At 35.9% G+C, this 16,659-nt stretch overlaps 1 protein-coding gene and 1 long non-coding RNA gene across 3 annotated transcripts; both read left to right on the top strand.

Moving 5' to 3' along the window:
* The first annotated feature begins 211 nt into the window (after positions 1–211).
* ABCB10 (ATP binding cassette subfamily B member 10) lies at positions 212–3,227 on the top strand. Its single transcript, XM_063431057.1, has one exon. It carries the CDS (start codon positions 596–598, stop codon positions 2,759–2,761), a length of 2,166 nt encoding a protein of 721 aa, XP_063287127.1. The 5' UTR covers positions 212–595; the 3' UTR covers positions 2,762–3,227.
* Positions 3,228–6,058: 2,831 nt separating this feature from the next.
* Positions 6,059–16,659, top strand: LOC134573432 (uncharacterized). 2 transcript variants are annotated; one of them, XR_010085324.1, is made up of 4 exons: positions 6,059–6,132; positions 10,631–10,813; positions 12,884–12,928; positions 16,049–16,659. It is a non-coding gene; the product is annotated as an uncharacterized LOC134573432 (long non-coding RNA). The 2 variants fall into 2 exon arrangements; XR_010085323.1 differs by lacking the exon at positions 6,059–6,132 and adding an exon at positions 6,158–6,263.

Raw genomic sequence — 16,659 nt, 5'->3', positions numbered from 1 at the left:
CCATGTATTACACATATAATAAACCCTGTATAATATTACATATAATAGACCCAGTATAATATATACAATTTATTACACATATAATAAATCCTGTATAATATTATATACTATGTATTACACATATAATAGACCCTATATAGCTAATACAGTACTGACATAAGCAAAACATTTACATCGCACACCCCAGGAAGAAGGGAGGAGTGTATGCTTATCTGAGGACAGCCACAGGGGAGGAAAGCTGTATCGGTAAGGGTTATGGTAAGGAAGATACTGCATGGAAATCAGCCTTACACAGACACTGGGAAGCTTACGCAAGCAACACATCAGTGAAACGACTACATGGGTGAAACTACCACGAGGTGACCCTCTAATTACTGACCTTCAGAGCTTCTACCCGGGAGGACTGTTCCTGGCCCTTGGACACTTCATTTTGCAAGATAATATGAACCATGGATACCTTCACCACCATAAATATTATGTGAGATTTTTTTGGACAATCTTCCTTGGGAATTTGTAGTTTTTTTACCCCCTCCCCCTTGCAGTAACACGGACATTTGTTTCTACTGTTTTAACTGCTGTTTGGGATTTACCAGAAATGCTACGCGCCTCTCTGTGGCTCCTGCACATGCCTGCAGCAGGGCACAGGACATTTTATTGCATGAGAAACCAGCAGAGTATACTTCCGGCAGCATGTTACAGAACAGTGACTTTTAAAGTGTCACAGAGCAGACAGACACCGAAATGTTACCCCGGGCAATGGAAGTCGACCAACCCAGTGTCCACCTTGTCAGCAAGAACGTTCGTGGGTGCCCCTCGGCAAGTCCGATTGCCTGCTTCTGTCATTCACGAGGCCAGCGCAGCGTTTCCGACGAGGAAGTGCCGTTCGTTTTCGTCCCAGACAGAGGATGGAAAAGAAAGTGAGATTAGATCGAAGGATCTCCAAGAATCTAAAAAGGGATCCCTTGCAGCAGATGACATGAAAAGACTTATTTCACTGGCTTCTCCGGAAAAGTTGAAGTTATCAGCTGCGGTGGGATTCCTTGCAATATCCAGTATGATTACCATGTCCGCACCATTTTTCCTGGGTAAAGTCATTGACGTCATATATTCCAATCCAACGGAGGACCTTACCTCCAGCCTTACTTCTTTATGTACCTTGCTTAGTGGAGTCTTCCTTTGTGGGGCTGCTGCTAATGCTTTTCGTGTATACCTCATGCAAATCTCAGGACAACGTATTGTGCGACGGCTTCGCTCTACCCTGTTCTCCTCCCTTTTGCAACAGGAAGTAGGATTCTTTGACAAGACTCGGACTGGAGAAGTGATTAACCGTTTGTCTTCAGACAGTGTGCTCCTCGGCCGATCTGTTACAGAGAACCTCTCAGATGGTCTGCGCGCCTTAGCTCAGGCATTTGTTGGCATTGGCATGATGTTTTTTGTCTCCCCACAACTTGCAATCTTTGTTTTGGGCGTTGTACCCCCTCTTGCAATTGTAGCAGTATTATATGGAAAATACCTGCGAAAACTTTCTAAACTGACTCAAGATTCACTCGCAGAAGCCACCCAGTTAGCTGAAGAGCGTATTGGTAGCATAAGAACGGTCCGAGCCTTTGGAAAGGAGATGCTGGAAATGAAAAAGTACAACAGTAAAGTAGATCGTGTGCTCGATTTAGCCGATAAGGAGGCTATCGCTCAGGCTGGTTTCTTTGGACTCACTGGTTTGTCTGGGAACATGATTATTCTGGCAGTTCTATATAAAGGGGGGCTACTAACAGGAGCTGCACATATGACAGTGGGGGAGCTCTCATCCTTTCTCATGTATGCCTTCTGGGTAGGAATAAGTATTGGAGGGATTAGCTCATTCTATTCGGAGTTAATGAAGGGATTTGGTGCTGGAAGCCGTCTCTGGGAGCTTATTGAAAGAAAACCTTTGTTGCCTTTTAATGAGGGTTTGGTATTAAGCCCTGAAGTGTTTAAAGGCTCCCTGGAGTTTCGCAATGTCTGCTTCACCTACCCAAGTCGTCCCAATGCTTCCGTTTTCTCTGGCCTCAACCTCTCCATTCCGTCCGGTACGGTCACGGCAGTCGTAGGCCCAAGTGGATCTGGAAAATCAACACTTGTCTCGTTACTACTAAGACTGTACGATCCCAGCTCTGGATCCATTTATATTGATGGTCATGATGTGCGCCAGTTGAATCCTCTGTGGTTACGCACAAAGATTGGAACTGTTAGCCAGGAGCCAATACTATTCTCATGTTCTATATTTGAAAACATTGCCTACGGTGCTGAGGATCCCAACCTGGTCACAAAAGAAGACATTCGCCACGTTGCAAAAATTGCTAACGCTTTGGACTTCATTGAAAGCTTTCCAAATGGATTTGACACGTTAGTAGGTGAGAAAGGAGTACTACTGTCAGGTGGGCAGAAACAACGAATCGCCATAGCACGGGCACTTCTTAAGAACCCGAAAATTCTATTTCTGGATGAAGCAACAAGCGCACTGGATGCTGAAAATGAATCCCTACTTCAGGAAGCACTGGATCGGCTCATGTATGGGCGGACTGTTCTCATCATTGCACATCGATTGTCCACAATAAAGAATGCGCAATGTGTTGCTGTCCTTGATCAGGGACAGGTTGTGGAGTGTGGAAAACCTTCAGATCTCCTAAAAAATAAAGATAGTGTTTTTAAAACACTTATGAACAAGCAGGCATTTAATGTTAACGTGCAAAGCAGGGATACTGTTCATGCTGTCCAGTTATGATAAAATACTATGCCCTGTGGCTAAACAGTACAGACTTGTTTGCTTTTTGCCCTTCAACTTTTTTCAAGCAGACTATTTTGTTACCTCTATATTTCGAATATAAAAACTGGGGACGCGGGATACAGAAAGCAGAAAAGTTAGTGAGAGTTTTTAAAAAATAGCTGATACCAGTATATAAAAATAAAATAAAATTAGAGCCCAATATGTGCCTTAGATCCAGATGTAACACGGCACGCTCCCCATAGTTACCCGAGGGGGCGCTCCAAGCTTACAACAAGCAACCTCTGTCCCATACTAGGACTACGCTAGGATGCTGATAAGAGGGATTTATGTTTATCTCAAATTTAAAAATGGTTCTTTCCTTTAATTGCAATTTAATACATGACAAAGTGTATATCTGTTGATTGATTTTCTATACACCGCTATGTTTACGCTTGCCTGCAAAAATAAAGAACGTATAAAAAGAAAAAAAGAGCCTGATAAATCCTGTATATTATTATTATTATATACCATGTATTACACATATAATAAAGCCAGTATAATATTATATACCATGTATTACACATATAATAAATCCTTTATAATATATACCATGTATTACACATATAATAAAGCCAGTATAATATTATATACCATGTATTACACATATAATAAATCCTTTATAATATATACCATGTATTACACATATAATAAAGCCAGTATAATATTATATACCATGTATTACACATATAATAAACCCAGTATAATATATACTATTTATTACACATATAATAAACCCTGTATAATATTATATACCATGTATTACACATATAATAAAGCCAGTATAATATTATATACCATTGGTTTTATGCACCTGAGGAAGACCTGTCACGGTCGAAACGCGTTGTGCCTTTGCTCTTATTGATTTTTAACCAGTAAAACCTTTTTTACTTTACTTTATTCTGCTGTTGTCCTTTGTGGGGAGAGAAAGTGCCTTATCACCAAGAACCAGTGGAGATAGCCTGAATAAGCTCATTATTCACAAGCCTTTACAGTCAGAGCCTGCTTTCTAAGGCTCTCCAGATTGTGAGTGACCCATTACCTTTGTTTTCACTCTGCTTATTAAATGTAACAGTATTATACTATGCTTTTTTCTTGAATTCCAGGTCAAAAACAGGATTCACTGAATATAAGTATAATCTGTTTATTATTTATTTTCTGTTGCACCTCCCAAAAATCAAATTTGCTATTTCATAATATTATATACCATGTATTACACATATAATAAATCCTTCATAATATATACCATGTATTACACATATAATAAAGCCAGTATAATATTATATACCATGTATTACACATATAATAAATCCTTTATAATATATACCATGTATTACACATATAATAAAGCCAGTATAATATTATATACCATGTATTACACATATAATAAACCCAGTATAATATATACTATTTATTACACATATAATAAACCCTGTATAATATTATATACCATGTATTACACATATAATAAAGCCAGTATAATATTATATACCATGTATTACACATATAATAAACCTTTATAATATATACCATGTATTACACATATAATAAACTCTGTATAATATTATATACCATGTATTACACATATAATAAATCCTGTAAAATATTATATACCATGTATTACACATATAATAAATCCAGTATAATATTATACACCATGTATTAGATAATATAATAATAATGTATAATATTATACACCATGTATTAGATAATATAATAATAATGTATAATATTATACACCATGTATTAGATAATATAATAAATCCTGTATAATATTATATCCCATGTATTAGATAATATAATAAATCCAGTATAATATTATATCCCATGCATTAGATAATATAATAATAATGTATATTATATCCCATGTATTAGATAATATAATAAATCCTGTATATCATATACCATGTATTAATATAATAAATCCTGTATAATATTATACATCATGTATTAGATAATATAATAAATCCAGTATAATATTATACACCATGTATTAGATAATATTATAAATCCAGTATAATATTATATCCCATGCATTAGATAATACAATAATAATGTATATTATATCCCATGTATTAGATAATATAATAAATCCTGTATATCATATACCATGTATTAATATAATAAATCCTGTATAATATTATACATCATGTATTAGATAATATAATAAATCCAGTATAATATTATACACCATGTATTAGATAATATTATAAATCCTGTATAATATTATATCCCATGTATTAAATAATATAATAAATCCTGTATAATATTATACACCATGTATTAGATAATATAATAAATCCAGTATAATATTATACACCATGTATTAGATAATATTATAAATCCAGTATAATATTATATCCCATGTATTAAATAATATAATAAATCCTGTATAATATTATACACCATGTATTAGATAATATAATAAATCCAGTATAATATTATATCCCATGTAATAAATAATATAATAAATCCTGTATAATATTATACATCATGTATTAGATAATATTATAAATCCAGTATAATATTATATCCCATGTATTAAATAATATAATAAATCCTGTATAATATTATACACCATGTATTAGATAATATTATAAATCCAGTATAATATTATATCCCATGTAATAAATAATATAATAAATCCTGTATAATATTATACATCATGTATTAGATAATATAATAAATCCAGTATAATATTATACACCATGTATTAGATAATATTATAAATCCTGTATAATATTATATCCCATGTATTAGATAATATAATAAATCCAGTATAATATTATACATCATGTATTAAATAATATAATAAATCCTGTATAATATTATACACCATGTATTAGATAATATTATAAATCCAGTATAATATTATATCCCATGTAATAAATAATATAATAAATCCTGTATAATATTATACATCATGTATTAGATAATATAATAAATCCAGTATAATATTATACACCATGTATTAGATAATATTATAAATCCTGTATAATATTATATCCCATGTATTAGATAATATAATAAATCCAGTATAATATTATACATCATGTATTAGATAATATAATAAATCCTGTATAATATTATACACCATGTATTCAATAATATAATAAATCCTGTATAATATTATATCCCATATAATAAATAAACTCCATGTGAGAAGATAGAAACCACGCCCATCCGCTCTCGGCCACGCCCACCCTGCCGGCCACTGGCTGGCGCGCGGTGATGACGTCACAGAGCAGGGTGATAAATGGGCGTGGCCCGATGCGGAAGTGTTGCTAGGTGCTGTGGATCTGGGACCTTGGCTGCTCACTCTGGGTCCCCCGGTGAGTGACGTCATCACACGGGGCCTCTTCACTAAACTGCGAACTGAGATCATAATGGAGCGATCCCAGCCACAGCTCGGCGGGTTCATTATAGCATTCACATCGCAGCACTTCGGAGTTTAGTGAATCAGGTAAACAGAGCGCTGGGAGAGGGGGTCAATATAATATAATATCACTGGGGTATAATAATATAATATCACTGGGGTATAATAATATAATATCACTGGGGTATAATAATATAATATCACTGGGGTATAATAATATAATATCACTGGGGTATAATAATATAATATAATATCATTGGGGTATAATAATATAATATAATATCACTGGGGTATAATAATATAATATAATATCACTGGGGTATAATAATATAATATCACTGGGGTATAATAATATAATATCACTGGGGTATAATAATATAATATCACTGGGGTATAATAATATAATATAATATCACTGGGGTATAATTAATATCACTGGGGTATAATAATATAATATCACTGGGGTATAATAATATAATATCACTGGGGTATAATAATATAATATAATATCATTGGGGTATAATAATATAATATAATATCACTGGGGTATAATAATATAATATAATATCACTGGGGTATAATAATATAATATCACTGGGGTATAATAATATAATATCACTGGGGTATAATAATATAATATCACTGGGGTATAATAATATAATATCACTGGGGTATAATAATATAATATCACTGGGGTATAATAATATAATATCACTGGGGTATAATAATATAATATAATATCACTGGGGTATAATAATATAATATCACTGGGGTATAATAATATAATATCACTGGGGTATAATAATATAATATCACTGGGGTATAATAATATAATATCACTGGGGTATAATAATATAATATAATATCACTGGGGTATAATAATATAATATAATATCACTGGGGTATAATAATATAATATAATATCACTGGGGTATAATAATATAATATAATATCACTGGGGTATAATAATATTATATCACTGGGGTATAGTACTATAATATCAATGGGGTATAATAATAATATAATATCACTGGGGTATAATAATAATATAATATCACTGGGGTATAATAATAATATAATATCACTGGGGTATAATAATAATATAATATCACTGGGGTATAATAATAATATAATATAATATCGCTGGGGTATAATAATATAATATAATATCACTGGGGTATAATAATATAATATCACTGGGGTATAATAATATATTATTATACCCCAGTGATATTATATTCTATTATTATACCCCAGTATAATAATATAATATCACTGGGGTATAATAATATAATATCACTGGGGTATAATAATATAATATAATATCGCTGGGGTATAATAATATAATATAATATCGCTGGGGTATAATAATAATATAATATCACTGGGGTATAATAATAATATAATATCACTGGGGTATAATAATAATATAATATAATATCACTGGGGTATAATAATATAATATCACTGGGGTATAATAATATAATATAATATCACTGGGGTATAATAATATAATATCACTGGGGTATAATAATATAATATCACTGGGGTATAATAATAATATAATATAATATCACTGGGGTATAATAATATAATATCACTGGGGTATAATAATATAATATCACTGGGGTATAATAATATAATATCACTGGGGTATAATAATATAATATCACTGGGGTATAATAATATAATATCACTGGGGTATAATAATATAATATAATATCACTGGGGTATAATAATATAATATAATATCACTGGGGTATAATAATATAATATCACTGGGGTATAATAATATTATATCACTGGGGTATAATACTATAATATCAATGGGGTATAATAATAATATAATATCACTGGGGTATAATAATAATATAATATCACTGGGGTATAATAATAATATAATATCACTGGGGTATAATAATAATATAATATAATATCGCTGGGGTATAATAATATAATATCGCTGGGGTATAATAATATAATATCACTGGGGTATAATAATATAATATCACTGGGGTATAATAATATATTATTATACCCCAGTGATATTATATTCTATTATTATACCCCAGTATAATAATATAATATCACTGGGGTATAATAATATAATATCACTGGGGTATAATAATATAATATAATATCGCTGGGGTATAATAATATAATATAATATCACTGGGGTATAATAATATAATCTAATATCACTGGGGTATAATAATAATATAATATCACTGGGGTATAATAATAATATAATATCGCTGGGGTATAATAATATAATATCACTGGGGTATAATAATAATATAATATCACTGGGGTATAATAATAATATAATATAATATCACTGGGGTATAATAATATAATATCAATGGGGTATAATACTATAATATCACTGGGGTATAATAATATAATGCAATATCACTGGGGTATAATAATATAATATCACTGGGGTATAATAATATAATATCACTGGGGTATAATAATATAATATCACTGGGGTATAATAATAATATAATATCACTGGGGTATAATAATATAATATCACTGGGGTATAATAATATAATATCACTGGGGTATAATAATATAATATCACTGGGGTATAATAATATAATATCACTGGGGTATAATAATATAATATAATATCACTGGGGTATAATAATATAATATCACTGGGGTATAATAATATAATATCACTGGGGTATAATAATATAATATCACTGGGGTATAATAATAATATAATATCACTGGGGTATAATAATATATTATTATACCCCAGTGATATTATATTCTATTATTATACCCTAGTATAATAATATAATATCACTGGGGTATAATATCACTGGGGTATAATAATATAATATCACTGGGGTATAATAATATAATTAAAAAATATAATATGGCTGGGGTATAATAATATAATATCCCTGGGGTGTAATAATATAATAATATAATATGGCTGGGGTATTATATATTAATATCTCTGGGGTATAATTATATAATATTACTGGGGTATAATAATATACAGGGGTATAATATAATATCACTGGTGTATAATTACATAATATATCACTGGGGTATCAAAATATAATATAATACAATATATCACTGGGGTATAATATTACTGGGGTATGTATAGTATAATATTACTGGGATATAATATGATATTACTGGGGTATAATATGATATTACTGGGGTGTAATATGGTATTACTAGGGTGTAATATGGTATTACTGGGGTATACTGTTACTGGGGTAGTATATGACTGGGGTATTACTGGGTTATAATATAGTATTACTGTGTAATATTACTAAGGGATATTATTACTGAGCTATGATATTACCGGGGTATGATATTACAGGACTGCGATATAACTTGGATATTACTTGGCTGCGATATGACTGGGGTATAAGATTACTGGGCTGTAATATGACTGGGTTATGATATTACGGACTGCGATAAGACTGGGGTGTGATATCAGTGGGGTATGATATTACAGGGCTGCGCTATAACTGGGATATTACTGGGCCATAATATTACTGGGGTATAAGATTACTGGGCTGCAATATGACTGGGTTATGATATTACGGGGCTGCGATAAGACTGGGGCTGCGATATCAGTAGGGTATGATATTACTGGGCTGCGATATTAGTTTGCTGGGATATTGCTGTGATATAAGTGGGCTATAATATAAATGTGGTCTGATATTAGTGGGCTATAAAAGTAGGTGCGATACTAGTGGGCCATGATAGCATTTTGTGTGATATTCTTAGTGGGGTGCAATGATATTACTGGGTTGGGATATTAGTGGGGTGTGATATTTCTTGATGCAATATCATTAGTGGGGTGTGATGGTATTAGTGGGGTGCGATATTACTTGATGCTATATCCTTAGTGGGGAGCAATGATATTAGTGGGGTGTGATATTACTTGATGCTATATCCTTAGTGGGGTGGGATATTAGTGGGGTGCGATATTACTTGGTGCAATATCATTAGTGGGGTGCAATATTACTGGGGTGGGATATTAGTGGGGTGTGATAGTACTTGATGAGATATCATTAGTGGGGAGCAATGATATTAGTGGGGTGCGATGTTACTTGATGTGATATTAGTGGGGTGCGATGTTACTTGATGTGATATTAGTGGGGTGCGATGTTACTTGATGTGATATTAGTGGGGTGCGATGTTACTTGATGTGATATTAGTGGGGTGCGATGTTACTTGATGTGATATTAGTGGGGTGCGATGTTACTTGATGTGATATTAGTGGGGTGCGATGTTACTTGATGCGGTGTGATATCATTAGTGGGGTGCGATATCATTAGTGGGGTGCGATATCATTAGTGGGGTGCGATATCATTACCGGTGTGGGATATTATCTATAATTATTTAAAAAGATGCAATGTTTTTAATGTTTGTGGTGTTGAGGTGTGTGTGTGATGCTCTGTTTATTCTCGCAGGAGCTGCTGGCGTGAGCGCAGCGTGTTGCGCAGAGTTTAGCTGGCAGACAGGATGACGTGTGAATTTTTCCTGCTCTCGTCCCTGTGGTTCATTGTTGTGATATTTTGGATGGAGACTATCAGCATGTGGCTCTTCCTCTGCCATCTATTCCAGGATCGCGCCCTGCATCAGTGGGTGGAGAGGTGTGTGATATCCAGCATGGCTGAGGTTTAGTATAAAGTGCACCAACCTGTCACTTGTGTGTATTGTATGTGCACTCTGGAAGGAAAACCCAAAGCAATATCAAGCACAAAGCCGATTATGACAATGTCGCCCACATCTGCTGCACATACAGGGGGGAAGGACTGAGAAACTGTCAAAAAGTCAGTGGCCTTTTCTTTACAAGAATCTTAATTGGGTTTAAACTCTTCCAGATAAGTTTCCCTCCAGAAGACATATTTTTAATAGTGACCAGTCTGAATTAATATTCTCTGCAGATTTGCCTGTAATAGGTGTGTTAGTCTTTATAGTGTGTGCACACCCAGTAATGGTTCTGCTAGAATACAGTGTGTGCGCTTGTGATATTACCAGGTTTGCTTCTGCCCCAGTCGCTGTGGCTTGACTGGGGTCCTCCTGGCGCCTCTTCATCCTGGAACCGGATAGGGGACTAGCTCTATTCCCTCCCAGGGACTGGAAGACACACAGTCCTGTAGTCCTTACAAAGACTTTCCCTGACGAATCCTCCTCGAGCTGAAACTAGATAATTGGAAGATAATTGAGTTAAAGAAGGTAAGCTAATTATCTCCCAGGAACAGAGGTCCCAACACATAACATAAAAGCATAAAAGTACCCCAAAACATCATAAAAACCTACAATAACCACACATTTTTATACATCTCCAAATAGCCGTGACCTGAGCGTCCAAGTTGTCCAAATAGCACTCAGATCTATGCAGTGTAGGGAAAACATCACCGGGGCAAAGTTCTGACCGGCCGTAGATGTGGTCCTGTGCCCAAAATAGTTCCAGGGTGTTTGGTGCTTTTGCCGGTCAACTTTCGCAAGCTCCTGCTCCTGAAATACGCCTGGCTCTCAAGTACCGTTTGTTCCCCTTAGTCTCAGACACCTCCTCTCCAAAAAGCGCTGTCCTGGCGCTTGTCCAGGAACCGCATGGTCGCCTCATGCCGAAAACAGTTCCATAACATTCGCGGCTAAGTACCGCTGAGGTGACCACAAAGTCCTCATGCTGAAATTAGTTCCATAGCTGTCATGGCTAAGTACCGCTGAAGAACATTTGTGGGCTTGGTTCATGCAAACGGCCGCCAGGGAGCTAGTGTTTGGTTCCATTCGAATGAAGGGAAATGCCGAACCAGGGAAAGCTGCTAATGTTGACTGGTCAGGGTAACTCCCAAACGGTGTCTCAGATCTGGACCATAGTCGGTGGGCAGGAGGCCAGCTTCCACACTCCTCCAGGAGTTTGTGGCAAACGTTTGTGGGGAGGAGCGTTTGTCACAGTAATGGACCGGTTATAATATAATATAATATACTGTGTGTGGTAATGGATCTGTTATAATATATACTGTGTGAGGCAATGGCGCTGTTGTAATATAATATACTGTGTGTGGTAATGGACCGGTTATAATATAATATACTGTGTGTGTGGTAATGGATCTGTTTTAATCTAGTGTGTGTGTGTGTGTGTGTGTGTCCTGTTATAATCCAATATCATATAATGTGTGTGGCAATGAAGCGCTTATAATATAATATTGTCTGTGTTAATGGACCTGTTATAATATACTGTGTGTGGTAATAGACCTGTTATAATCCAATATAATGTGTGTGGTAATGGACCGCTTATAATATAATATACGGTGTGTCTCAATGGGCCGGTTATTGTATACGGTGTGTCTCAATGGGCCGGTTATAATATACGGTGTGTCTCAATGGGCCAGTTATTATATACTGTGTGTGGCAATGGGCCGGTTATAATATAATATACTGTGTGTACTAATGGGCTGGTTATAATATAATATACGGTGTGTACTAATGGGCTGGTTATAATATAATATACGGTGTGTCTCAATGGGCCGGTTATAATATACGGTGTGTCTCAATGGGACAGTTATTATATACTGTGTGTGTGCTAATGGGCTGGTTATAATATAATATACTGTGTGTGTCAATGGACCGGTTATAATATACTGTGTGTGGTCATGGGCTGGTTATAATATAATATACTGTGTGATGCTGTAACAGACATTCTGCTTTCTCCCCAGGATTTACATTGCTCACCCTGACCAGATAATGTACGTAATAATCAGGTGAGTACAGAGCGCGTATTTGTTTGTATTGTGAATAGTCTTATTGTTTGATTACACCTGTCCAGACATACAAGCTATACAGACAGGCGATGTGTAAATATTTTACTGCTGTGGGTTTATGACACAAGTTTCACCAGGCTCCTGTCTGAATAACAACACATTAACAACCTCTCCCTCCCCCTCCAAAAACCAATTCTCCACCCCCTGGACATGCTTTGCCATACCTAACCCTCCCCTGTACCCATTGTACGCCTTGTATACTGTGGGATAATACAGGCTTTCCTGGGAATCTCTCCTTCACCTGCTATATAAGGTCTGATTGTGTGCGTTGCAGTCAGAACCAGGGGCGGGCTCACAGAGCCCTCAGGCAATAGGGGATCGAGGGCCACCTCCTAGTGCAAGGTCTTTGTGCGCTTTCACACCGATATTATGTGCATGATGTCCAGCTTGCATAATGGCTGTATGTGAGCCACACAGTCATGACTCCCAAACCTGCAGGGCCTCAGAAGAGGGCCAGATTTACATTTAGGAGGTCAATCCTACCAAAAAGTGTTTTAATAAAATGCTGGACAAATCCACAAAGTATACAATTCGAACCTCAGTTTGTGAGTGTACAATATATGCATGTCCGGTCGTGCAACCAACACTTTCAGCTAAGCACCACAAGCGCTTCTGTTGTATCACCTATGAGGTTACTTTGCGTGATGGACATTAGCTGCAGTAAGCAGGTGTCAGTGGAATGTAGAGTTCTAGGTAGGTGTTAACTTAATAGTCAAAGAAGAGAGAAGACTCCTAGTTTGCAGGGAGACTCAAGCTGAGGCCTCACTGCGTCCGTACCTGTGGGGGAAGTCTGTGTGCAGTATGACAGGGAGGTCTGTCGCTGGGTTGGCTTATTGTTTGGGGGTGGTTTCCCTGTGAGTCTTTCCAACCCGCCCATGGTACACGTGAGACATGGTCACTTGCTTATCCATAGAGGTGATACTGTTGTACTTTATTTATTTTTGTTTTTGTTATGAAATCCGAGCTTAATGACTTGGCAATCGCATTCATTTGGAAAATACCCTGTGTTCATTTTACATATTTAAATACGTTGGAAAAAAAATGTAAAGTTCAGCTGTGAAGCTCATTCTTTGTTGTTGATCCAAAATAAGGCAATACATTTCCAATGATGCCATAAAAAGGGAAAAATAATTCTTCTTGACTCCATAATGGCAATGAGATTTCTCTTTGAATCGACGGCCTGTTTAGACATATTCTGTTTATGCAGAAAGCATCCAAGCCTTTAAAAAAATCTAGAATCTCATAAAACAACTGCATTCTTGTTCTTGCAGTAAAGAACCCTTTCCTCAGCTTCAGTTTGTTAGAAGAATAGTCATAGTATACATTCTAAACCAGGCATGTCCAACCCGCGGCCCAGAGCCACTCGTAATGGTAATAAGGCCCAGTTGCTGTCCGGGCGGTGCGGGAGGCAGGGAGCTCGTTTGTTTGTTTGTTTTTAAATAAGGCAATCCCACTCAAACGTAACAAATAAGAGAGTTATCTGCTAAACAATGTAAATATCAAAATGAAGAAAATGGCTTTTGAAGTTTTATTATTTGTATACATTAACTATATTATATATTTGATGCGCGGTCCAAAACCATTCCCCTTTGCCCAATGCAGCCCAGGGAAGCCAAAAGGCTGGATACCCATGACCTATTTTAAACCATACATTTTGTTCTTTGTTTTAGACAGACATAATAAATATAAAACTTGAATTGATGCGTATTGTTTTCTCCTTCCTGGATATAGTAACTGTAATATGAATAGCATGGTACTAAGTGTGTATATTTGGATCGCTATATGTGAATATAGTCAGGAGAGTATCTTTATACTAGATTATAGTCCTTCTAGGTTTCCCTTACTTGAACATACAGGGGATTTAAAAACATTTTGGTGGGGCTGGGTGGGTTCTCTCTCTTCCTGGAGATAGGTGTGGCTATGGGAGGGGGCAATTTGCATATTTTACAAAGATCCCCCTAAGGCAGGCATAGGGAACCTTCAGCACTCCAGATGTTTTGAATGACATCCTCCATGATGCTCTTACACCCGTAATGCTGGCAATGCATCATGGGAGGTGTAGTCCAAAATATCTGGCGTGCCGAAGGTTGCCTATGCCTACCCTAAGGTAATGCCCCTCTTTGGGTGCATAGGAGCAGGGATGCGGTGGAGGGCAGCTATACTTCCCTGAAGCTGTCCCCCAAAGGCCACAGTGTCTTTTCTTTAGCGCCTGTAGCTTCATCCTTCAGGAGCCCACGTTATATTTTGATATATTCTGACAGGGAATTTCCAACATGATCAATGTGTGTTTCTCAATTCTCACATTTTTGTGGTGCAGTTAAAGCCGTTTTAAAATTAGCCTTCCACCCATCGACACTTGCTAAATTACAATCATTAGTTTTGTTCCATAAACCCATTCTCCGCATCTTATTTTATTGCGGGTTTTCCTTATTTTACAACGATACTGCCCTAAATGTCATGACTTGGAATTTTGAGAGTTGTAGTTCAGAACTGTATTTCATTTGTCAACATTCTGCTGTAGAAAGTAAACTCCCAGAAACACTTGCTGTGTCCATAAATCCCTGCCTGGGATACTCTCAGCAGCCTAGGCTGGCGTGTTCCTTACCCGCTATCGTTTTGGAGTTGATACAGAATGGGAAGTCTAGCACACAGGTAGTGGGCTGTATTGCTAATCATAGGGAAATGCAGAGCTTGGTAACCATGACTACTACGTAGACCCCCATCTGCAAACTACAGGGCTGACTAGGGCCAAAAGCTGTAACTGTGCTGATTCCAGGCTGTGTTTCCATCTTAAAGCAAAGCATTTCTAGCTCCTGTTTTACATATGGTTAATACTGAAACCCGCCACCAGAGTGCAATGTTGGCTGCATTTCTGAAACTTCTTATCTATCAGACCGCAAGAAATAAAATGTACAAAGAAACGTAACTTTATCTCTCGGAGTAGAGCTCGTCCAGCTTCCTTCCATCTGCCTATAACACATTGTGCTTTTATCTTTCACTCCATGCGCGGTCTGCTGGTACTGATACACTGTATATAAAATCTAATCTGCTTTCTCACAGGGTCGACTCGTTATGGTAGCCAGAAAATGACCGTCGCAGTCTGGATCACTACACGGATTGTGAACGCCGAGCCAGTGGACTACATTCAACAAAGGATGAAGAAGGGACAAAATGATGTTTTAAAACAGTCAGTATTTTAGACTTTTTTTTTTTTATTTGACTGTAAAAAAATAATTAAATCTATATTTGGATGTGGATACGGTTTCCAGCGAGGACAGTATTTTATTATACTAAAAGGGAAGCATGGCTCGAGCTGATGTGTGCCTACCATGGACCTGCTAACCAATATTGTCATCCATAGAGGCAGCATGGTGCAGCCAGCTGACCAATCCCAATGCAATGCCATTGTCTAAGGACACTCTAGAACTCATTTGGTGCCAAACTTTGTCTTGCTGATCATTTTCACATGCTATTGTAATTTAGCATTTTCCAAATGAAAATCTGCTTATTCTTTTTATAGATCACGTTTTTGATTTCCTGTTATTTTCACAAATATTTTGAAAATAAATATTTTCAGGTTAAGTTGTTTGTTTTTTTGTTATGTACCCACCTCAAATATTTATAATGTGTGCGCAAACTTAGTATTAATCGGGATGGGCTCACCGAATGGA

This window comes from Pelobates fuscus, chromosome 9 (assembly GCF_036172605.1).
Source record: "Pelobates fuscus isolate aPelFus1 chromosome 9, aPelFus1.pri, whole genome shotgun sequence".
Taxonomy (NCBI): Eukaryota; Metazoa; Chordata; class Amphibia; order Anura; family Pelobatidae; genus Pelobates; species Pelobates fuscus.
The sequence above is the reverse complement of the archived record's forward strand: the minus strand, read 5'-3'. Positions and strand labels throughout refer to the sequence as shown.

Bases quoted from the DNA above. Each gene is read 5' to 3' on its own strand.
- ABCB10 (XM_063431057.1), top strand. From the start codon at position 596: ATGCTACGCGCCTCTCTGTGGCTCCTGCACATGCCTGCAGCAGGGCAC.